The 24,725-nt window shown below is 42.3% G+C and overlaps 1 protein-coding gene across 4 annotated transcripts in view; it reads left to right on the forward strand.

Moving 5' to 3' along the window:
• The window catches only part of MYO1B (myosin IB), a 198,499-nt gene that overhangs the window by 97,981 nt on the left and 75,793 nt on the right, over positions 1 to 24,725 (forward strand). For all 4 annotated transcript variants that reach the window (XM_005306813.4, XM_024109559.3, XM_005306814.4 and 1 more), the window contains exons 5-7: positions 73 to 177; positions 3,671 to 3,717; positions 8,680 to 8,743. In XM_005306813.4, the coding sequence (XP_005306870.1) occupies positions 73 to 177; positions 3,671 to 3,717; positions 8,680 to 8,743 (216 nt within the window). The remainder of the gene's footprint in view (positions 1 to 72; positions 178 to 3,670; positions 3,718 to 8,679; positions 8,744 to 24,725) is intronic.

The following is a 24,725-nucleotide window of genomic DNA, read 5'->3' on the forward strand; positions in this document are numbered from 1 at the left end:
GCCTCCATAATAAATAAACTATTTATGCCAGTTTTTGGGACTATTTCTCACTTTTTAATCCACTCTCCACAGAGGCCAGCAAGCTTGTCATGTCTTATGTAGCAGCTGTTTGTGGAAAAGGAGCAGAAGTTAATCAAGTAAAAGAACAACTTTTACAGTCAAATCCAGTGCTTGAAGGTAAGAATCTAATAATGTGTGTAAAAAATACATTGCTTCCTGTACTGCATCACCCTACTAGGTCAGCTGGTTTTGCAAATGGAATCTATCACTAGTGCAAAGATTTGAACCATTAATATTTATAGTATCCAAAACCATAGTTGGTGCTTTATAGGATTCCAGAAATAAGGCCTTACAATTATTCAGCTGTGGAAGGTTCTTTTTAAACAGAACTGTTTTTGTTTAAATTGACTCCTTATTGGCAAGACTGAAAGAGTGGGTTTTTAGGAGGGAAGAAAATGAGGAGGATGTCACCGTTTCTGGGCTAACTGCCTTTTTGATCCCTCCTGATCTCTTTGAGTGAATTAGGGTTATCATATTTCCACAATCAAAAACCAGGACACTGGGGGGTGGGAGGAGGAGCCCCGTTCTAGCCCTGCCCCACCCCCATCCACTCCCTCCCACTTCCAACCCCCTGACTGCCCCCCTCAGAACTCCCAACCCCCGTTGCTCCTTGTCCCCTGACTGCCCTCTCCTGGGACCCCTGACACTAACTGCCCCCTAGGATCCCCCCCCTTCTAAGCCTCCCTGCTTCTTGTCCCCTGACTTCCCCCTCCTGAGAACCCCCCACCCTAACTGCCCCCCTAGGACCCTACCTGTCCCCTGACTGCCCCAACCCTTATCCACACCCCCAACCCATATTAACACCCCTCCCCCAAACAGACCCCCGGGACTCCCATGCCCTATCCAGCCACTCCCCGCCCCCTGACAGGACCCCCAGAACACCCGACCCATCCAACCCCCTCTGCTCCCTGCCTTCCTCGACCCCTCTCCACACCCCAGCCCCCCTGACAGCCCCCCCAGAACCCCTGACCCATCTAACCCCCCCTGCTCCCTGTCCCTGACTGTCCCAACCCCTCTCCACACCCCTGCCCCCCTGACAGCCCCCCCCCCGAACTCCCGACCCATCCAACCCCCCCTCCCTGTCCCCTGACTAGGGACAGCTTTAGCAAGAGCCCAGGAATCAGGCTACGCTCCGGCCGGAGCTCTGGCCGAGGTCGTGGCGCTTGGGGCCGGGCCGGAGATGCTCGGCTGGGGCCGGGCCGGAGGTGCTGGGCCGGGGCCGATGCCCTGGGGCCCGAGCCGGGCTGGAGCCGCTGGGGCCAGGGGTGGTCGGCCAGCGCCGCTCGGCCGGGGCCAGGCTGGCGTGCTCAGCCGGAACCGGGGCTGGTGCCCCCGAGCCAAGCCGGGGCCGGAGCCGCTTGGCCGGGGCTGGATGGAGCCGCTCTGCTGGAGACGGACTGGGCCACTCTGTGCCTCCCCGGAGCCCCGCCTGCCCCTGCTTGTTTTCAGACTTCCGTGAACATCTGATTCGCGGCAAGCGGGGGAGTAGCAGGGGGGCGGAGCGTTCAGAGGAGGGGGAAGTGAGCTGAGGGAGGGGTGGACAGCTGCGGGGCCGGGTGGCTTGCTAAGGCTGCAGGGGATGGGGGGAGCTGGGAAAGGGCTTTGGCTGCCGAGCGGTGCTTGGCAGCCGCTTTTCGGTCGATAAATAGCCAACTGGGGGGAACTCCTGGACATTTTTAGATTTTTAGAAATCCCCCCCGGATGGCTATTTAAAGAACGAAAAGCTGGACATGTCCGGGGAAATCCGGACGTATGGTAGCCCTAGAGTGAATGCTGTCTCAGGCATCTAACTGTCACCTGTCTCAGCATGCTAGTTTCCCACTCTCAGACCGGGTCTTGGGCTGCAGTCTGCTGTGATCAGCCATGATTATCTCAGTAGGTCTGAGTACCTTGGGTTCAGTATCTGCAGTTTGTTTCCGTTAGGGAGCTCTGGGAGTGGTAATGAGTGACCAAACAGCCTTCATAAAGCCAAGCATTTATTTAAAAGAAAAAGATTTTAGACAGGGTAGATTTGATTTAAATCACTAGTCAGGAAGACTTGATTTAATCATGGATTTCTATATAAAGGGGCATTCTTGTTGGTTGTTATAACCTTAATACATATTCTTCACAACTCAGAGACAGATGTAGGTTTCATTTTTAGAAGGTACACACCATACATTTTTTAAGTGATTTATTTTGAAACCTTTTCAGTTTAGTTTTACAGCTATATCAGAAAATGAATGATTGTTTGGTTATTTCATTTACCAAAGGTAATTGAAACATAGTTCACCTCCCAATGGCTTCATAAATATCTCCAATTCAACAGGTTAATCATTAATATTTGGAGGATTTTCTTGCCATGCTGTATTAGGAGGAGAACATCACCAGACAGACATTTAAATTGTTTTATTTAACTAAAACAGCAACCTTATGTATTCTGGATATTTTTCTTCAACAGATAAACATAATATTTTAACAAAACAAGCAACACGTCTCATGATGTTGTTTCATTTAGGCAACCAGGCCTTTCATTTCTTTGTTGCACTGTTTGCATTTTGCACGCATGCTTGTCTTGTCCACATGTAGAGGAACTTCATTAAAATATTCCCAAACTGGGTCTCTTTTACGGCCTGCTTCCATTATAAGTTTTCCCTTTTAGTGAGAGAACGGTATGGTAGATCTCAAATCAATGAAGGCTACACTCAGAAAGACCTCAAGACTTCTGGAAAATGCTGCTCAAATGGTTTCACTTTTGTTTCTACTGCCTGTCCCAGACTACTTCTCCTTGTCCAGATCTATTCTGCCCCCAACAATCTTCTATTCATTGAACTTTTTGAAACTTTGCACTGCTAATGTAAATTAACATGAGAAACAATGAATTTAGGAGAAAACTGTTTCAAACACTTTATAATGGAACATTTGTCTTTAGTTCTGTGCATGGTTATAAATGAATCTCGTGTGTAGCACTGTATTTAATTATATGGTTGTTAAAAAGGTGACTTATTGCACTGTATAAAGTTTTTTTTTTTTTTAAACAATTCTGTCACTTTTAACCCTGGCCTTTGAGAGCAACAAACTCTGTCTTTTGGCTCCAGTTCTTTGACCCAGAATAGTCTCTCCATGCACATTTGTTAAAGCTGAGAAATGTATATTTTTCCACTCAGTGTCAACTTTACTTGAGTACTGAAAATATAGATATATGTTTTGTGACAAGTAGCTCAAAGCCTTCTGCAATGAGCATGAGCACTGTATTTCATAATAGCGAAGGGCATACTCCCATTTGACAAACACAGCTTTACAGAATGAAATCTAATTCCTTAACTTGCCCTACAGTTTATTTTGAGTTCATGTTGCATGCATGATGTAAGCTGGTAGTTGCCAGGCATAGTTCAAAACCACGTTGAACGTAATGTTGAGAACGTTTTTTTCTTCACTTCCATCTTAACTGATTTTCATAAACCCATCTTCAGCAACTGATAATGATGTCTCAAACACAGGACTGTGCTTTTGTTTTCCATAAGGCATCAATTTGTTTATTTTTGTTTTTGCATAACATACAGTCATGACTTGTTTTTAGTATTTAAATGTTTTTGCCATGTTTCATTTATTTTTTCTTCTTTCCTACCAGCTTTTGGAAATGCCAAAACTGTAAGAAATGACAACTCTTCTAGATTTGTGAGTATATGTACAAGGCACAGAAGATCATACATATAGTGTAAAGGAAATAATTCCTATCGAAGTTTAGAGCGTGATAGATTTTTATGTAGTTACAGAAGCCTGGGCAGTATCGTGCGTGTCTGGAGCAGATGTTCTAATAGGCATTATTGCTCATCTGCAGTATATTTTTTTAAAATCTGTCTTAATTAAGAAAACATTTAAGTGGACTGTGTCAACTTGTTCCAACCCAAATTTTGTCATGTCTTGAAATTCTTAGCATCTATTGGTATTTTCTTAAACTATGTCATCAGACCTTCTCCTTAACACGGGACATCGAATTTCTCTGAGCCAATGTAGATCCTTCCCTTACTGCTTCACAGCAAGCATTTAAAACTTACTCCAGCACTAGCTGGTTCTCCAGAATGCAGCGGTTTGTAGCTATGGAGGTTAATCCCTATTCCGAGGAGGAAATGAGTCCATCAGTCACTTCCCAGATTTTCTCAGGCATTTGTAGCATGTGAGTAACACATGTGGCACTGTCTAGCTTACTTTTAGAATCAAGCTGTACGCTAGGAGGCAAAGGGCCACTTTAAAATCCCACCTGACTGGTGGGTACGTACTTGGGCAGCTAGCCTGAGTGGCTCCCTGTGCTGCCATGGCCACACTGCCATTTTTAGCACACTAGCTTAATCAGAGTTACTGCGTGTCTTTCTACCTGTACTGGGAAGCACCCTTCTAGCTGCTGTGTAAATATAACCAGACATCCAAAAAACATCCTTTTTATCAGGGATAGGAGGCCTCATCCCAACACTGTAGGTTTCTGTAAACTCAATCTGCCCCGTGGAGAATGGCACTTAGCTCTCATGCTCCCTAATTACCTGCATGCATGCAGGAGAGTCATTTCATTCTAGAGCTAGGCTAACTCTTGCTTGGTTAGTGGTTTTGAGCAGAAGCAGAGGGTTCGCTTGGATAAGGGATCTTTCTCCACCTGCACCTTTCACCTCTGGAACTGTTTAAATATACTGAGTATTAAAAGACCAGCATTTCTTCTGAATACTTTAAACTACCCCACACCCACCATAGGACTTGCACAGCCGAGGAAACTGAGATACTTTCTGTTAGATCAGACCTGTAAACAGCAATGACTCTTTTTCAGAGTTGTTGTTATTCCCGTTATATAATTGATCTTCCTAGTGAGTAGATGAAAAGACAGTTAGATTATGTAGAAAGAGATGTATAGTAGTCATATTGATGACAATGTGAGTAATTATAATTAGCTCTACAATTATTTTTGCATAAACAGTGTAGGTTTTTAATGTGTTAATTTAAAGATTCCATGTTTTTCGTATCTTACTGCTTTATTCAGTAGGAGACAAAAAATGGGATGGGGAGATATGGAAAAGATGAGTTTGATACTGAACTGTGGCACAACAAAGGATTGTTTAAAGACTTTTTGTTCTTGTATCTATAAGTGGAAATCGTTCGTCCATCCAGACTCCTTCCAAAGTAAATGAAAGGTTCACCCCTGTATGTAGGGAGGAACTTGGTTCTCTTGCCTACTTATGTTCCTAAAGACGAAATCAGGTTCTATTCCTTTGTTTGCCCAAGGCAAATAATATTAATGAAGGATTAAAAGATTTTTTTAAAATCATCTTCAGCATTAAGGGAGGGCAAGTATACTTTTGCAAGCATTGGTAAGTTTTCATGACATTTTTACAAGGCTGAACTTGAATTCCAAAAGGAGAGAGGGTGTTGGACCACCTTTCTTTTTCATCTTACATTAAAAGCTTTTCTTGTAAGAAACTAATGACCGTGTCGTTTGAAAGGAAAACATTTTTGTCATAGCACTACTTATGAAACCAGCCACATTGCTCTGTGATGTACAGTATTTAATGTTTCATTTCACCCAATCGAAACTTCACCTCTCCCTTCTGAATAATTGCTTAGTTGTGATCCCTGTTCTAAAAATGCATTTAGTCTCCTCGTAAGAGTTTTCATTGCTTTCTGACTTTAACATAAAATTAGACTGAAAACCAAAATACGCAAGAGAGAGCTAAATTTGAGAGTTGCCACTTATCTGGCTGGACGAAACATAATTATACCTCAGCTAGATTTGATGCTATTCCCGACACAGTTGGCTGCCTAAACGGTCATGTGACAAGGAGCATTGTGCTATTTAGCAAGTTAATCACTGCATGATATCATCTCCCCTCTTTCCTTTTTTTTAACTCTGCGTCTTGAATTCAGATTCATTTTGCAGGCATGAAGTTTCTACATGTGTTTACTCTTCAGTTTTGCTACGAACACCATGTTAGCTATTCTGGTTTTCTGTTAGTGGATTTGTACTCTGCAAGTTAATACCTTGTTAAGGAAAGATTTCAGCATAAAATCAAATGTGAAACTGTATAGGAACTGGCAATAAATATAATTGCTACTAATAAGTTGGAACTAAATGTTTGGAGACCCAAAAGACTGACCACCCGTCCCCAAATTTCTCTTAAGGGCTGAAAGTAGAAAGCCACAAAGAGGGTATGTGTACACAGCAGTGTAAGCCCAGGATTCAGACTCAGCCTAATCCCTCTTCCCTCTACACACAAAAGCGTGCTAACCAAGGGCTTGGACCCAGGGTGCCAGGACGTGGCGTTCAAGCCCTGTTGTTTTGCATTGTAGACACAACCCCACTGAACTAGTGCTCTGGGTGTCTGCTGAATGTATCCCACAATTCCATGGGCTGACTTTGAATATGGGTTCAAATGCATTAGAATATCTTTATTGCTTTAAATTGGGCCCCAAAGTTGATTAGGATGGTACATTCATACTGTGGTCCTCCACCTGAATAGAACTTAGGGATGCAGTCTGGCTGGAGAGCTGCTTTTGTCAGGGGAAGGCCTTTGCCCCCCCACCCCCCAAACTCTTGTTCCGTAGCTGGTGAGAGATTCTTATGCTGCTTCCACGCAGCTGAGTCTGCTCTGACTGCTCGTCTGATTGTTTGTTTTTCTGAATTGGACAGAATAGAGTGTTTTCATCGCAGGCACTGTAGGCTCTAGAGTGTCGTAAGATGTTCCAGGAGTGAGGCAAGGTCCAAGGTTTAGGGGATATTGGAGTATTTGGGGTAGGGAAGGCAAGGTCCCTGAAAGGTGATGTGGAGAACAAAACAAGGAGTAATAAAAGTGGATGAAGCCAGGAAGGTGGAGGGGAAGAAGAAACGGCAAGGAGATAGGAAGTGTGGAAGATTGAATTTGGGAGATCAGGAATATGAAGGGGGGAGAGAGTACAACCAGTTGTCTTTCTCTCTTCAGACCTTGCTTTTAAATCCAGAGCTAAAATAATCTTTGGGGAACATACTCCTGGCCCAGTAATTGGAAAACTGGAATTGTGGTAATTCTCTGATTTTAATTACTTAAAAAACTTCATGTAATTTTGAAAAAAGCCCGAATTTACCAGTTCCAAATTAATTTTTCAAACAAGAAAATATAAGTACTTTCCTGGGTTGTCTGTGACACGGCTGCCAACATTGCGAAAAAAATTACTTGTTACTGTTTAGCTAGACACTTAATAAGCCAATCCTGACAAATTTCACCCTGTAAATTAGAATGTATCTTTAAGGCAACGCTTAAGGAGTGTAATATGATACTCAATTTTATGTGGCTCTGTGATGGAAAAAGTTGTCCTAAGTAAAATGAGTGGAAATGTGTAAACACAAGACCTTCCTTTTCAACTCATTGGCTCCATTAAGTAAGCACTGGGGGGAGGTGAAACAGAATAATCCATTATATGGGAATGTATTTGGAGTTTGTTTGAATTATTGCCAAAATGCATTATCCTTGAACTGTTTGCCCGTGAGCTGTACTGTCGTTGACTTCATAAACAATAAGGGTCCGTTGCTTGCTGTTGAAAGTAACTGTTACTAAATTGAACACCTGTCACATAAATTAAAATAACGCACAGAATGAAATGATCTTCTGTGATGTGGAAAAGTCAAACAGAAGTCAAGGAAAGGGACTACACTTGTACTGCTGAAAGTTAAATTGAGTCTGTGGTAACAGGCTGCTCAAATCTTTGCCCCAAACATCTGAATGACGAGGCAGACAATTTAGTGGGAAAAGGCTTTAGCTTTATTAAGGCAAGAGATTCATATAACATATCAGCAACTACAGCCTATCCTACCCCTCAGTAATCCCAAATGAATGTAATACCCTATGAGTGCTCTGATCCACACTCCTGGAAGAACCCACACCCAGAATGAGTTCTGTTCTTAACAGTATAATTAATCCTGAACAGCCAAAAAACAGGTTCCTGAATTCCCCAGCCTACTCGGTCTGGTAATGCCTAAAAGGTAGCAAGTATTATTTTCTTATACTATGTCTACACTGTTCCGCAGGTGTGAACTGCAGAGTGCACCAAAGTATTGCAGTCTTAACTGCCCAGCGTGTATGCTGCTGGAGAAAACTGAAAGGAACCTTGTTCGTGTTAACATAGTCTCATTTGAAAGAGGATTATGTTAATGCAAACTAGGTACCTTTTAGTCATGCCACCAGTGTCCACATGATAACAACACGTCTGTGCACTCTGCAGTTCATACCCCAATAGTCCCGTCAGTTTCCTAGGATCCATTAAGTATCCATTTTGGAGACGGTAATCTCACTGCAACCAAGATTGCATAACAATCTTGGGTCTTAAAAACAATCACAATTATTTCTACAAACTTAAAAAATACAAAGCCAATTAACCTGCGTTAGAAAACCACACCCTCTATAGATTATAGCCTATTACCATAAAAATCTCCAATTGGGATAATAAAATTATCTTAGAAGCTATTACATCAACTTATGTACTATTTGTTATAACTTAAATACACACACCACAAAGAAGCAACTGAATTTCTCTGTAGTACATTAAAATGACCACGCAACTTTAAAAAGGTCTGGAATGGTTTTCCTTAGATTTGTCTAACATTCTTAAAATCCATTGTTTCCACAGGGAAAGTATATGGATATTGAGTTTGACTTCAAAGGTGATCCACTCGGTGGAGTTATAAGTAACTGTGAGTATTACATTTGGTACTGGCTTAAAACATTTCACAGGCACTTTATTCAAAATGTGCAGTAAAAAGAGGGGAGATGAGTTATGAGGAGGTAGTGTTTATTTTTAATTAGAACTCAGTATTTGTTACGTGATAAAAAGGTGGAAAATTCTAGTTACTTTTTCTTTGGTACTGAATTGTGTATAAAACAAAGTAAAAATGCATTTGAAAATATGGACCAGGACTATTCAAAAGTATTGCTTAACGGGTCGATAAGACAGATTTATGGGGCCATATATTGCCCATCCTTGAAGCTGTTATCTGAGAGGGAGCTTGGTGTAGTGATCAAATTCCAGGTATGTCATTTTCTTATCAGACTAACACTCCAATGTTGAGAAATTGTTAAAAAATACATGAAAAGTAAGAAGTCATTAGTTTGTGATGACAACATTAAGGGAGCGGTACAAAAGTACCCTTTTGGTATAGACTGTAAAAAGGGGACAGGGCAAATTTGATTTCTTTTGCAGATCACCTTTTAAGGCTGTGCTTGGAAGAGTTTATTACAAACAATGGAATATGAAACTCAAACCAATAGCTATTTAAAATGTGGTTACCCATTAACTTTGAAATTTTGCAACTAAAGAAATTTGAGGCCAACAGATGCTATGTTTGTTTAATGTTGCACTCACCAAAAAATAAATACAGACAACACAATTTTTATCATTCAGACTTTGTGTATTGTTTTTCATCTAATATTCAAAATATTTTGTATCCAAAACATAAATTTCTCGAATACAGTATGTGAACTTTCATCTGTTTTGTCTATAAAATGCCAAACTAATTATCCTGATAAAAATATTATATCTTTCCAAAAGGAGGCCAATACAGTAGTTCTGTAATTCTTTGTTTCCCTTTTCACCTATAAAGCAACCTCTGAAGGGTGTAGTTTTTAAGCCCTTGTGCTCTGGGTTCATGTCATGCCAAAATATTTCCTATGTGAATGTTGCAGATAGAGCGATGGAGGTTCTGGCTTATCTTTTGAAGAAGTAGAAACTAATTGTACCATATTGTCTAGGCGAACAGAGTGATTATGTCAAGGCTTCAACTCATTGCTTGAAAAATTCTGAACTATACGAATACGTAATGCTATAAATCTCAGTGGGGAGGAGGGCCTCACCAACCCTGTTTTTATGCTGTTACATGCTCTATAAAATGGATTATATTGCAGCTTATATTGCCATTAAATATTATTGCTTTCATAATGACTTCAGAAGGAAGATCTTTGACTAAATAGTTTTCTTAGGGAATCCAACACCTGGGAAGCACAGAATATTTCATGCTTGTCGGCATTTAATCATTCTTCTTTGATAATCCCTTTACTATAGGACCATATCTTACAATGATCTCCCTTGTGGCCCCCTTCAGTGGGGCAACATGGGTGCAAGGAGCTTCCCCCAGGGGACCAGAGAGTATAATTAGCACAGTGATTCATGTAGGTCCCATCTATCTTCTGTTGTAGAGAGAGACTTCCATCGACTTCAGTGGGAACTGATCAGACCTAAAATGTCTTGTGTACCATATGTGGGAGTAAAAGCCTTCAAGCAAATGTTGTAAAATGGAAGCAACTGAAACACCTGCTGAGCTAGTCAGGTCTGGTCTGTTTCCAAATTGATGACAGCTTATATTTGATAATTATAAATTATATATCTGTATTGAAGTGTCTAACAACACTTTTTCATGCATTTGGTACCTTACTACATGAATGCTGACATGAAAAAGAAATGGTTAGTGGAAAAGTTAATTGTGATTAATAGGATTTATCAGATCTCTAGGCATGTGTGTTGAAACTGACTGTGATCAGCCGCTTAGGGCTTATCTACATTACAAAATTAAGTCGACTTTATCGAATTTGACCTCGAGCCTCCAAATTAAGTCAATTGTGCGTGGCCACACCATGCTCGTTGTCTCAATGGAGTGCGTCCTCACTAGCAGTCCCTGCATCAATGCACAAAGCAGTGCATTGTAGGTAGCTATCCCAAAGTGCAATTTGCAGCAGTGTGTTTTGGGAAGTTTATGCAATGCCTCATGGGACCAAAACATTGTTGCAGGGGAGAATGGGAACATTGCGTCGCCATCCCATGATACATTGTGCTCCCTTCCTCATATCAACGGCAAACACCCCAGTGATTTTCACACCTTAAAATCGCTGCGCGTACACCATAACCCCAGAAGCATGGAGCCTGCTCAGTTGTGCACTCTTGCTGTGAGCATCTCAAACACCTCGCACCTTCTCCTGCAGTATTTCCAGAGCCGAAGTAGGGCCCGCCGCACAGAACATAGCGATGTCCTGCAAGCAGCCCTGCTGCAAGCCATTGAAAAAAAAATTCACAGTTGCTGCTGGCAGTCACAGAGCAGCTGCACTCTGTTGAGTGCCATTTCTGGTCCTGTGAAACAACCACTGGCTGGCGGGTCCGCATCATTTTGCAGGTATGGCATGACGAGCAGGGGCTGCAGAACTTTCGACTGCAGAAGGCCACCTTCCAGGAACTTTGTGCAGAGCTTTCCCCTGCTCTGAAGTTCAGCAACACAAAAATGAGAGCTGCTCTGGCAGTGGAGAAGTGGGTTGTGATCGCAGTTTGGAAGCTTGCAATGCCAGACAGTTACTGGTCGGGGGGAATCAATTTGGAGTAGGTAAATCAACCATGGGAGCTGCTGTGCTCCAAGTGAGCGGGGCCAATAATCAACTTCTGATACGAAGGGCAGTGAGTCTGGGAAATGTGCAAAACATAGTGGATGGTTTTGCTGTGATGGGGTTCCCTAATTGCGGTGGGGCAATAGATGACACGCATATTCCCATCTTGGCACCAGACCACCTTGCCAAAGAGTACATAAACTGAAAGGGATACTTTTCAATGGTGGTGCAAGCCCTGGTGGATCACAGGGAGCGTTTCACCGACATCAGCGTAGGATGGTTGGGAAAGGTTCATGATGCGCGCATGTTTAAGAATTCGGGTCTGTTCAAAAAGCTGCAATCTGGGACTTGCTTTCCAGACCACAAAATGAAAATGTTCGACATTGAGATGCCTGTAGTTATCCTGGGGGATCCAGCCTACCCCTTGCTCCCATGGCTCATGAAGCCATACACCGGCCATCTGGACAGAAGTAAGGAATGGTTCAAATATAGGCTCAGCAAGTGCACAATTGTGGCTGAATGTGCCTTTGGTCATTTGAAACGATGCTGGAGAAGTCTACTTACAAGGTTGGACCTTAGTGAGGAGAACATCCCCATGGTTATAGTTGTCTGCTGTGTTCTCCATAATATCTGTGGGGAAAAAGGGGGGGAAATTTTCCACAGGGGTGGGCAAATGAGACAGATCACATGGCAGCCATTTTTGAGCAGCCAGACACCAGCGCAATAAGAAGAGCACAGCAAGGGGCGCTGCGTATCCACGAGGCTTTGAAAAGCTGTTTCAATAGTGTGTCACAGTAATGTGAGCTGCTTGTCTGCATTGTGCTTTCCCAAACCTTCAGCCAGCTAGTATCGCTGTCTCTGTAAAGCCAACCCCGCGCCCAAGCTCACTGCTTCTACTCAATAAAGAACATTTATTTCTCGAATCCATTTACTTTATTTGACAAACATAAGTAAAGAGGGAGAACAGAAAGAAAAGATAATCTTGGGGAAAAGGGGTTGTAAAGTTGGAACAGGAGAAACATTTTCAGTGGTGTAACATAACACATTCCAGACCATCAAAGGTCTATGAATGGGCGCCTTCTGTTCCTTGTACCCTACCCCTGAGTTAAGTGAAAGGGATAATGGACTTTTTGCCCATGCCTCATGGAACGCTTGGGGGAGGGTGATTCTGTGCCAGGCGATGCTGGCTGGCTGTCCACCAGGGTCTGCAGAGGGACTCTCCCCGCCTGCTTCTGTTCCTGCAGTTCAACCAGACGCCTCAACATGTCCGCTTGGTCCCTCGTAATCCGAAGCATCTCATCCTGCGCCACATGCCATCATTCATTGGAAGCTTTCCTGCTCTCCATGTCCATATCTAACTTCTCGGACAGTGAAATCCTCCACGCTCCTAGCTCTGTCAGCTGTCGCGGAGGCGTTCATTATCTCGGTGAACATGCCCTCCCATGTTCTCTTTCTCCTCCTCCTAATCAGCAAAAGTCTGCTTTCAGGCGTTGATGACATGCCGAAGGACATATTTCCAGCTGTCTGTCATGGGAAAAAATAAAGGAGCCATTGTACATGAATAAAATGTTTCCATAATAAGGCCATTCATAAAAAACCCCAACCCTTATTACACTAGGTGCAAGCCATAAGATAATTAGAATCTGTAACCGTTCACTGTGCTGTTTTGCTGCTCCAGCCATGGTGAGTATGCCCTCCCCCTCCCGCCGCCCGGGTCATGGGTGACCACACTTTTAAGTTTATGGCAGGCTCATGTCGGGAGCAGAGGTAGCTAGTCAAACAATGGCCATTCCCCATAGCACCACGGGAAGCTGTTTACGAACAGGGCGGGAGGGAATGTTTTCACTTCCAAATTGCGGAATCTCTCATGTGGGTTGCCAGTCCACTTTAAACTACTTGCTGACCCATGCCGAGCACAGCAAAGGTACATTAGCGGCCATGTGGTTTGGCGATCCGGAATGTGGTGAGTGTGGGGTGGGTCTACATGCCCTTTTTTCCATGTAAGAGCACTTTTAATGAGAACTTCCCCCGTTTTCCGTAGGCAACCCTATGTGATATCAGTCTCCTGAGGGTAACAGGTGGAAAGGAAGGAGATGCTGCAAGCGTCTGGGTATAGAGCCGGTCCTTATGCTGCTATGCTGTGTACCGCAATGATGCCAGCAGAATTAATTCAGGAGTTGCGTTGGAAAGTGTCCTACCATGGTGAAAGAAAAAAGAATGCCCTGCCCAGAAACCTTCTGCAAAGGATTGCAGAGTACCTCCATGAAAGTTTCCTAGAGATATTCATGGAGGATTCCCGGGCTATCCGAGTCCACATAAACAGTCTTTCCCGGGGGCCACCCTCTGCGTAGTTGGAGCGGCCTCTTGGAAGCAGAGAACTACAGCACCTCACTTTTTCTTCACAGTAAACGTGCAATACCACCGAATGAGTGTGCCCACTAAAGTTTAACTGGACTTTGATTGTAACTGTATACTAACCAGAGGTGCCTTCCCTGGCATCACAGTCAGCCACCGTGATGTCCTGCGACCCACAGGGCTCCAGGGTTCAAAATATTTCCTGGCTCTTGGGGAGAATGGATCTACCGCTCGCTTGTCTCCCATTCTCCTTCTCCTCCTTTTCTTCATTCGCCATATTGTCCTCCTTGTTGTCCCTAGACTCTCACGCCTGTGAGATATCCAATTTGCTTGTGGGGGTGCTGGTAGGGTCACCCCTGAAAATTACATGCAGTTCGTTCAGCACCAGAATTACTGTTTGCCTCCCTTGCCTTCTGGTGTGCTTGGCGAAGTTCTTTCATTTTCACACGGCACTGCTGGGTGTCCCTCGTGTAGCCCTTCTCCCCCATTCCACGAGCAATCTTTTGCGTAGATGTCAGCGTTTCTTCTTCTGGATCGGCGCTCTGCCTGCACAGACTCTTCTCCCCACACAACGATGAGATCCACCACCTCCTGTGCAGACCAGGCTGGAGCGCGTTTGGGGGGTATAGTCTCCATGATCAACTGTGCTCAAGCTGGCACACTCCCAATGCTGATCAAACAGGAAATGGGAAATCAAAAGTTCCTGGGTCTTTAGCAGGGAAGGGGCTGTTTCCTCTGTACCTGGTTGCAGTGCAGTGGAGTTGAGAATGATCTCCAGATGAGCATTGTGGGACACCACCTGGAGGCCAATTAAGTCAAATTACACAACGCTGCGTCTGCACTACCTTGCAGTCAACCCATGAAAATCAAACGAAGTGCTATGCCTCTCGCAGAGGTGGATTTCAGACGTCGACATCAGAGGTGACTTAGGTCGGCGTAAAGGACCCAATAGTGTAGACACATACATTAACAGGTTGACTTAAGGCGGCCTTCTTCGACCTAACTTTTTAGTGTAGACCAGTTCTTAGACTATAGAACAGAAAGTGTTTCCAGTTTATGTAGGCCATATATCTTCTTGCTTGATCACAAGCCAAATGTTGTAGAGCCTGGTGAGTGACCAGGAAGATAGGGAAACTCTAAGGAGGCTGTGGTGTGATTTAGTGGCATTCTTTACCCAGTGACTGCACATCCCTAATGTCCCAACATGGTGCACAGGTGGTGCTGGAATTCCTCATCTTTTGGGTGAGAAGTAGATGGGGTCCTAATTGTAACAGTAAGCACTGTTGGTGCAGTTCTGTGGCCTGCAATGTGCAGGAGGTCAGACTAGATGATCATGATGATCCCTTCTGACCTTTGAGCTTGTGATATTGACCACTGCATGAGACAGGTATAACTGTCTGTATCTTCTGCATGTGACTTATTATGCTGGAATGGGGTCAGCAAGCGCTCATTGCAGCTTAAAAAGCAGTAGGAGTTTGACGGGCCGGGAGAAAAGGGCTTGTGTCTCTCTTAAGCTTCCCCTCACTGTCTTTGGGTTTTGGGGGAGGAAGGAAAGTTACCTGAATCAAAGGGTGACTAGAAGAGGCTGGCTCAGGTGGGGACGGGCTGGGTGGGACCCCAGCGGCTCTGGGTGCGCTGGGCTGGGCCGGACCCGCCGGTCGGAGCGTCCTTAGTTAACGGTTAACCGGTTAAACGATATAATTTTAATCGTTTAAATAGTTAACTTTTTTTAACCGATATTTACATCCCTAGGCTCTACCACCATTAGTAGTACTTGTTCACTAATCTGTATCTGGGAAATTAAAGTTTCCCATAATCCCTCAATTCCCAGTAGTATTTATGTCATTAAAAATATTAAAGAAGTTTCTGTCCGTATCCATATTGTTTCTTGGTGGTCTGTAGCAGACCCCAAGTGCTATCCCAGTGGAGCCTCTGTTGCCTTTCTTCCCCCAAAGTGATCTTTATCCAAACAAATTCCGTTTTATGCATTCCTTCACTTAAATTTCTCTGCAGTCTACCTTGTCATCAATATACAATGCTACTCCACCACCTTTACCTTTATTTCTGACCTTCCTGAACAGCATGTACCCTTCAATACCTGAATTCCAGTCATGACTACTGTTCCACCATGTTTTCATTATCACTATAATATCTGGTTTTACTTCCTACTCCAGTAGTTCTAGTTTCTCTATTTTGTTACCCAGGCTCCTTGCATTGGATTACAGACATCTTAGTTGTTTCTGCTTGGCTTCAACCAGATTCCTTGCCCAACTAGGTACAGTGTCACTTTCCTGACTGTTACTATCAGTGGTTATGGTGCTGTCTTTCCTCATGTTGTCCGTTCTCCTACCCTCTTTTGTTCCTTTCTCTATTCCTGTATCCTCTTTTACTTGATTTTCCTCTTGCTCAGTATTAGAATCAGATGTGGAGATTACATGTGCATCTCTCAAAAGTCTTCCCCAAAATCCTAGTTTAAAGCTTTTTTAATCAGTTGTGCCAACCTCCATCCCAGAAGTGTATTTTTGTCCCTACTCAGATGGAATCCATCCCATGAGAACAGGCCTCTCTCCATGAATGCTTCCCGGTGGCCAACCATACCCAAAGTCCTCCTGGTAGCACCTTTGCTGTCCTTCTCTAGGGACAGGTAGAATCCCACTGAAGATCTATGTGAGCCTTCATTACTTTAAGCATCTTCCCCAGCCTTCTGTAGTCTTCCTTGAGGCATTCAGTGAGAATCTAGCAGTATAATTTATTCCCATGTGAAAGGAAAACGATGTGCATTTAGATGGTCGGTCTTTTCATGGAACAAACCAAAGCTGTCACTTTTTTTGTTTATTTCTCAATGTAAAGCATGCCAAAAAAAAATCTGTATTTAAAGGGTTCATAAGGTAGACTACTGTAATTTCTTAGGAACAGGTATAGTCATTTTTAAAATTACTAACTTATACGCCGTTTTCCTGGTGCAAAAATTGTACATTGAAATTGGACACATTTTGCACTTGTAATTGCATACTCAGCTTTTAAATCCATGCCCTAATTGTGTCCTACCTAAAATAGTTTACTCAAGTGTGAATTTTTAAGATTTATAATGTATTATAATATATAATCCTGAGATGGTAGCTACAGTTTTGGCAGTAATCTTTCTGATGAGTCACAGAAATTCTTCATATGCTTTGTTGTCCATTTAAAAAAAAATCAGCTTAGAGTTAAAGGCTGGAGGTATTAAAAAGTTTATATATTCCTGTATTAGACAACTGTAAAACATCTCAGTTACTAAGTAACAAATATTTCTGCCTGATTTAAAAAAGAGAGTAGTAGAGGGAATCACCTGCTGTATGCCTTCACACTTCTTAACATGACGGTGGTCTTTTCTAACAGACCCGAAACAGTATCCTAACCTCACCCTAATGTAATGATAAATTAGTAAATAACTATGAACCTAGATACAGTAGATGTAATGCCTGGTTTAGAAAAGAATTTTAATCAACAAGGACTTACAATCCAAATGACAGCTTATGACTATAATTAAGAATAACATCTAATTTTTCACCTCCTTCAGAAACAATATGAAAGAAACTTATGAACTTTTAGATTAGCAAAGCAACTAACTTATGCTAGTGTAAACACTTAATTTTTGCCTTTTAAAAGGTATATGTAAGTGTATTCAGTGAAAAATCAACAGTAAGAGCAAAGAACTCTGGTTATATATTATGATCATTGTTGTTGACTTTCCATTGGCCAAGGCAATGTTACTAGGATTTCTTATAACTAGACATTTTTAAAAAAATTCTTGTTTTAAAAATCTGAAGTTATTCTAACTCCATGGTTAGAGATGGATTTTTGTTTTGTTTCTACAGTCGCTTTTTGATGATAGTAAATATGTAGTGTTAAGACTTTTCTAAACTAGGAAAAAGGCTTGAAATTCTGTTAGCAAATTTTTTTTTTTTAAATGACAAACACCACTTTACTATCTAGTGTAAACAGGCTTTAGCTCCTTTTGAAAATGTGTATTAGTTGTGACTCACTGTAGATACTCCCAATAAGTCTGATGTGTTTAGGGCTTATTTCATTTAAAGGGAACATAGTTCCAAATATTGGGTTAATATTGGAAGGTCCTGTTGAAGCAGACGATTCAGGAGGCCTGGGGTCTTCGGTGGTGGGGGGCCCCGCCGCTGAATTGCCGCCGAAGACCCGGTGCTTTGTCGGCGGGTCCCGGGGTGGAAGGATCCCCCGCCGCGGGTCTTCAGGGCACTTCAGCGGCTGGTCCTGGAGCAGAAGGACCCCCCGCCGCCGAAGACCCGGAGCAGAAGAAGCTCCGGGGGCCCAGGCCCCACGAGAGTTTTCTGGGGCCCCTGCCACCGAAGACCCGGAGCAGAAGAAGCTCCAGGGGCCCTGAAAAACTCTCGTGGGGGCCCCTGCGGGGCCTGGGGCAAATTGCCCCACTTGCCTCCCCTCTCTGGGCGACCTGTGTTGAAGAGCCATTATTGTGTTCTCTCACAGCTGAGGAGGGAAAAAATATGGCATGTCAGGAAGCTGCAAGTTTAACTGTAAAAATTTTCTGCTGCCTAATGGTTGGAACATGCCTTGTGACTTGGCCTGGATAGTCAAGGAGAGTCCCACTGTGTGAAGGGGAAGGGACTAAAAATTACTTCTGCTGGATCATTTAGAACGTATTAGGCTAATGACATTCATTCCTCTCTTGTGGTGATTTGCGATGTATCCTCATTTCTTTCTTGACATTGAAGTCATTTTGTTGTACATGTAAAGAAATAGAAAGGACCAAATATTTCTGTATCACTCAAACTTGAAGTTTCTGTTGGTCAGAAACAAGAAAAATTCATTTGTATATTATAGCTTGCCAAATGTATTGCACAGCATTACTAGTTGTCTGTGATTTGAAAAATATTTTGTAATAAATGTCCATTTTACTCAAATAGTTGGTCAGCTGGTGATTTAAGTTTAAATACCTGTAACTTTTTGAAGGCGTAGTTAATTAGGAAGTACAAATTATCTTTTGACTATCTCTATAACATTCTGATATCAGATGCAGTATTTTGCTAGATGGATATTGGAACGATGTGGCTCAAGGAACAACTATAAGTATTTGACTTGTAAGCCATATGTATTTGGTCATCAGTAATGACCTTTCTGAAGAGGTTTTATCCTTAACACCAGTTTTATTGGGTGTTAAGCTTTAGATACTTTCCCATCCAGACAAAAGCTCTGATGGATACTGTGTGGACAGTGTAAATGTACCGAAGTAACAAATATGCCTTTCAACCCAAAAGGTCCCAAAGTGCTTCACAAACTATGTACTTTCAACTTCGCTTTTAAAATACAGCCACTTTTGGAAGGGTGTGCAGCTACTAGTGGGGCAGAAGAAAAAACAGGAGATTTAGATTAGATATTAGGAAAAACTTTCTCACTGTAAGGGTAGTTAAGCACTGGAATAAGATGTGAAATCCCAGCCATTGAGGTTGGACAAACACCTATAGAGATGTTCTAGGTTTAGTTTGTCCTGCCGCAGCTCAGGGGGCTGACTTGATGACTTCTCGAGATCCCTTCCTCCCCTACATTTTTATGATTCTATATTAAGTAAGACTGAACCTAAAATTGTCTCCTACTCCAGGGGTTCTCAACCTTTTTCTTTCTGAGGCCCCCCAACATGCTTTAAAAACTGTAGGCCCACTTTTGCCACACTGTTTTTCTTCATATAAAACCCAGGGCCAACATTAGGGGGTAGCAAGCAGGGCACTTGCCCAGGGCTCCATGAAGCTAAGTTGCTCAGGCCTCAGCTTCAGCCCTAGGTGGCAGGGCTCATGGCCGGGCTTCAGCCCCATGCAGAGGGGCTGTGGCTTTCTGCCCTGGGCCCCAGCAAGTCTAATGCCAGCCCTGCTTGGTGGACCCCTTGAAACCTGCCCATGGCCCCCCAGGGAGCCCCAGACCCCTGGTTGAGAACCTCTGTCCTACTCTATCCCGGCGCATGCAAATTTGAACTTAGGTTGTCACTAGCAGGATGGCTGTTCAGTTAATTTATCTGTGACATCTCTTGACTCTTTCTTGACTCAAGCTTAATATTAATTTGACAGGATAGCTTCCTGTTAGGGGAGATATGACTTAAAAAAGCAGAATGGACCTGATTCTGCAAGGTATTTAAGCACATGCCTTACTTAGAATTCATGAGTTGTCCCAGGCTACTATTGTGTTCAAATTTAGGCATGTGCTCAAAAACTGTGCTGAATTAGGGCTTAAATATGGTTACAATTGTTTTTGTGCACTGCAATACAGTTTAAAAATTCGAAGGTCTGGGGATGGTATATAGAAGAGTTATGTATACCTAAAATCATATTTATAGTGATTGTTAAATATTGCTGAGATGCATGTTAAGTCTCAGATTTGCCAGAACTAGATAATTGGGTCATAAATCTATGGAGATATTTTTTAAAAATTGTTTAGACAGATTACAAAATCATATTCTGTAATATTGTTTGTTTTGATTATATTACAAATATTCCACAGTCTAGTTTTAAAATGTAATTGTTTTTCTTTACCTTTCTCAAAGTTTACGTGAATGCAGTCTTTAGTCATTCAGAAGTCAGTGCTTCAGATAGTTTGTGCTAAAATCCAACTTCTCTGGCAATTCTTACAAACTTTTAAATGTTGTTCCAATATATATTTTTGACAAATACAGAATGCTACCGATTACCTGAAATAAACTATATGGGTTGAACCAGATGTAGAAATAAATAAGAGGTGTGTTGTCGGTGATTGTAGCTCTGCTCATCTAAAATTATTATCAATGACACATTTCTGTATGTGTGCTGTATGCCAAAAAACCTGGAGCCTGTCGTCGCTAGGTGTTGTGGATGTTCAGCACCCCTCAGGTTCAGTCTCTTGAACTTAATAACCTTGACACAAATGTGGTCTGTTTCCTGCTGTATTAAGCCATATAGGTAATTTGATTTTGTGGTATGTGATCAAGCCAAAGGAGACATATTTATAAGATAAAAGTGATTGCACTTCTTCTTTGTTAAAGTCATACAGTAGTGTTCGTAACTTTGAAAAGTTTGCAACTCTGAACAAAACATTCCTTCAAAAGTTTACAACAGAATATTGACCTAATACAGCTTTGAAACTTTACCGTGCAGAAGAAAAATGCTGTTTTTAACCATCTTAATTTAAATGAAACAAGCACAGAAACAGTTTCATTACCTTGTCAACTTTTAAAAAACTTTCCCTTTATTTTTTAGTAGTTTAACACAGTACTGTTCTGCACAGTATTTGCTCCTTTTTGTGTCTGCTGCCTGATTGTGTGCTTCCGGTTCCAAATGAGGTGTACAGTTGACCGGTCAGTTCGTAATTCTGCTGTTCGTAACTCTGACGTTCTACTGCACTTTGCATCACTGGATAGCGATTGTTTTTTAAAAGATTTTGCAAAACTACTTGTTGCTGAATATGCTGAAATACAGCCACATCTGGAAACAGAGAAGACAAATTATAGGGTTATTAGATTATAAAAATGCAGATGTTGCTTGAAAAAAGACTGAAATCATCCTAACTGTGCAACCGAGACCTCAGAAATTAGTGAAATTCTCCTTACCATGGTCTTCAGCTTTTGAAATGCTGTGCTTGCTGTGGGTTTTGCCAATTGCAGTCCATGTCAGTGTGGTGCTTTAAATTCTTCACCTTGGCACTTGGTTTTGAGCACAATGTAATTTACTTTGTCCCTGATGTATTTGTAAGAGGCTTAATAAGGGTTGGAGTAGGAGATGTTAAAATGTCTTAGTGGGAGGACTAGAATAGTAAGTTAAATTTTTATGTTCCCCATGTTTTAGACTTAATTTGCTAGCACAGTCTTTTTAATCTAATCCCCTTCTCCTGGTCCTGCTACATATTAATAGAATAAGTAAAGTATTCTTTGATTTACGCTGTGTTTGCAAGTGGGTTAAACTGTGATAATTATAACAGGCAACATGGAGACAAAGTAGTGCTTGTAACTGACTAAAATATTAATAAGTTCTATTGTACTCCTACGGGTTCTGAATGTCCTTGTGTCTTCATCCATTCAGTGACCACAGCAAGGGCCAAATAATCCTCCTATTAACTGAGCTGGCAGTGGGAAATTGCAGGGACGAAAGAGGGAAGAATTCTCATCCAGAGGCTAGGATGGGGAAAGATGTAGCTGCTTTGCAGCTGTTACTCCAGCTTAAGGGTTGGAGTCATCTTTGTAGAACTAGAGCAGCCTCCCAAGAGTTGGGGAGGGTTGGATTTGGAGGATTTGTGTAGTACTGGATTCTCTAGTCACACCTACTCTAATGCTCTCCACATAGCACCCTGTCTGGCAGCATGCAGGGACATACGCAAAACACAATGGTGGAGTCCTCTCTTCTCAGCTCAGCACAAAATAAATGTGTACACTTATATGGCTTATTGCTACCACACTATGCTTAGAAAATTACAGTGGGGCCAAGCAGTTTTCTGTATATCTTTCTGCGCAACACCAGTGCCACAAATAGTTCATAGAGACAAAAAAATTAATAAGAATATAAATGTTTAAGTGCCAAGGGAAATACAGTCACTTTCCAATAAGGTAAGTGTCCTCAAACCAGTCAGGAAGTTAAGAGAAGCGCTGAATTTGATAATGGGTAGCCTGTTAACTCCTAATGCTGCATTTCAAAGTAAAAATGAAAATTGATGAGGAGCTGAATTCTACACTCAGTGTCAACACGCTAAGCACGCTGTGGGGATGTTTAGCAGAGAAATTCATTTTAGCCAACTCAAAAACCCCAATAGTTGACTTCTGTGAAGTGTTAACAATCTGTAATTACTGGTCCACCAAAGTTCTCCTAGAATGTAGCATCACAGCTACCAACAGTCTCAGTGCAACTGCTTTGGAATTACATGGGGTAACACAGGACAGAATTTGGCCCAAGGTGTCTAAATCCATTCTCTTATCCATGTCAGCCACCTGGTCACCTTGGTGACTTCTGAAGAACTTTCCTTTTTCTTCTGTATCTTCCTTTTCTGGACAGAAAGTGTAGAGATAGCTTATTCTAACTTTTAAAGGAATCATTGACCAGGATGCAGGATGCTTCATTGACAGTTTTTGACTAGAAAATTTAAGTAGCTGCTGACCAGGTATTTGGTGCCATATATAACCTCCACCCATGCAGCGTGGATTGAGTCCTTTCTTATTGCTGCGGGGACATTAAGAAAGTACGCCCAACCTTCGTTTTGAATAATTTTTCACAATGATTATCAAGCTCCCACTGATGCCTAATGAAACTCTTCACATATTAAGACGCTAATGCTTGATGTTAATTGAGCATGTTGCCTTTAATGTAGCTGGAATTTTTAACTGCACATAAGTTTTGGCCTGTTCAAATTGTGACTCTTAACACTGAATTAAGAAGAATTACAAAGCTTTGTCTGGATTTTGTTTGTAAATTAACTGCGTGACTTAGACTAGGTATGAAAGCAACCATGTTCCTTTTAACCTGTTGAGATGTGTGCTCTTAAAGGGCTTGATCTTTCAAGCACTAACATGGTGCAAAAGGGCATGCACACCTGATGAGTGGCATGTACTATTCAGCAGGTGCACACATAGCGTTAACACATTCTCTGCACTGTACTTGGCATAATGTCCTGGCACCTGTACCTTCACCCCAGAGGGTGCCTGGGACCTAGAAAGGGTGTGTCCTGGTAAAGTTGGGGTTATACACAAGGCATGGCTGGGGCAATGGTGTTGAGCCTCATGTATGCCACTAAAACAAGGAATGAAAGTCATTTAAAAAAAAGATGTAGCTCAGCCTCCAACCTCACAAGATGGCAAACAGCTCTGTGCCAAGCTGAATGTTGCCCTAGCCATCCAGAATGTCCCTTTCTTTTTTTTTTTTTTTCTTCTTTTTATAATGGAGATATCCTATCTCCTGGAACTGGAAGGGACCTTGAAAGGTCATTGAGTCCAGCCCCCTGCCTTCACCAGCAGGACCAAGTACTGATTTTGCCCCAGATCCCTAAGTGGCCCCCTTAAGGATTGAACTCACAACCCTGGGTTTAGCAGGCCAATGCTCAAACCACTGAGCACATCTTCATTCTCATGCTGCACTGAGCCCAAAGCCACCAAAACCATCTCAGTGCAATTCAACCATGAGCTGAATTTGCATTGCCTCTTGAGCAGTAAGTGTGATAGAGCTCTCCAGAATCTTATTTGTTCTCATCCAATCCAGCTCTGCGGTCTTGCAAGATTCTTGTCCTCATTGATAAGGCGTAGAATCATAGAAGTCACTGGTGGAAAAGAGCTAATAACATTCTCAAACTACTTGCCAGTGCAGTGTATGCTCCTATAGAACTTAGAGTGCTTTTTCCCAGTCTAGTTTTAAATACCTCATTTGATGGAGTTTCCATCAGGTCCCTTGGGGGATAATCTGATAGGCCTCACTGTCATAAAATGTGTCCTGACTATTCATCTTCAATTTCCCCTTACTCTGTTTCATCCCATTATTCCTAGTTACACTTCTTAGCTCCGCTCTAAAATTTTCTGTTCCTCTTTGCTGCTTCCACCCTCTAAACACTTCAGCTCCTTTTAAAGCTCTTTCTTCATATAACAATCCTCCTCAAACCTTATTTTCTGTTGGTGTTCCAGCATTTTAGTGGATTTTCTCTTTGGGGTTACTCCCCACAGTGCTGCTTATGCCTGAAAAATACAGGGTCAGGTTTTTAAAGGTATTTAGGTGCCTAGTGGGATTTTCAAAAGCACCTATGCACCTAAAACTCATTGATTTCAATGGGTGATATTAGGCACCTAGATGCTGTTGAAAATACTACTAGGCACCTAAATACCTTTAAAAATCTGGCCCATCATGTCTAATTAGTAAGGCTGCAACATGTAAAAATCATTAGCTTATTGTAGGTTGAGAGGGGCAAATAATGAATGAAATTCTTTGTCAATAACTT

Source organism: Chrysemys picta, chromosome 11 (assembly GCF_011386835.1).
Source record: "Chrysemys picta bellii isolate R12L10 chromosome 11, ASM1138683v2, whole genome shotgun sequence".
NCBI lineage: Eukaryota > Metazoa > Chordata > Testudines > Emydidae > Chrysemys > Chrysemys picta.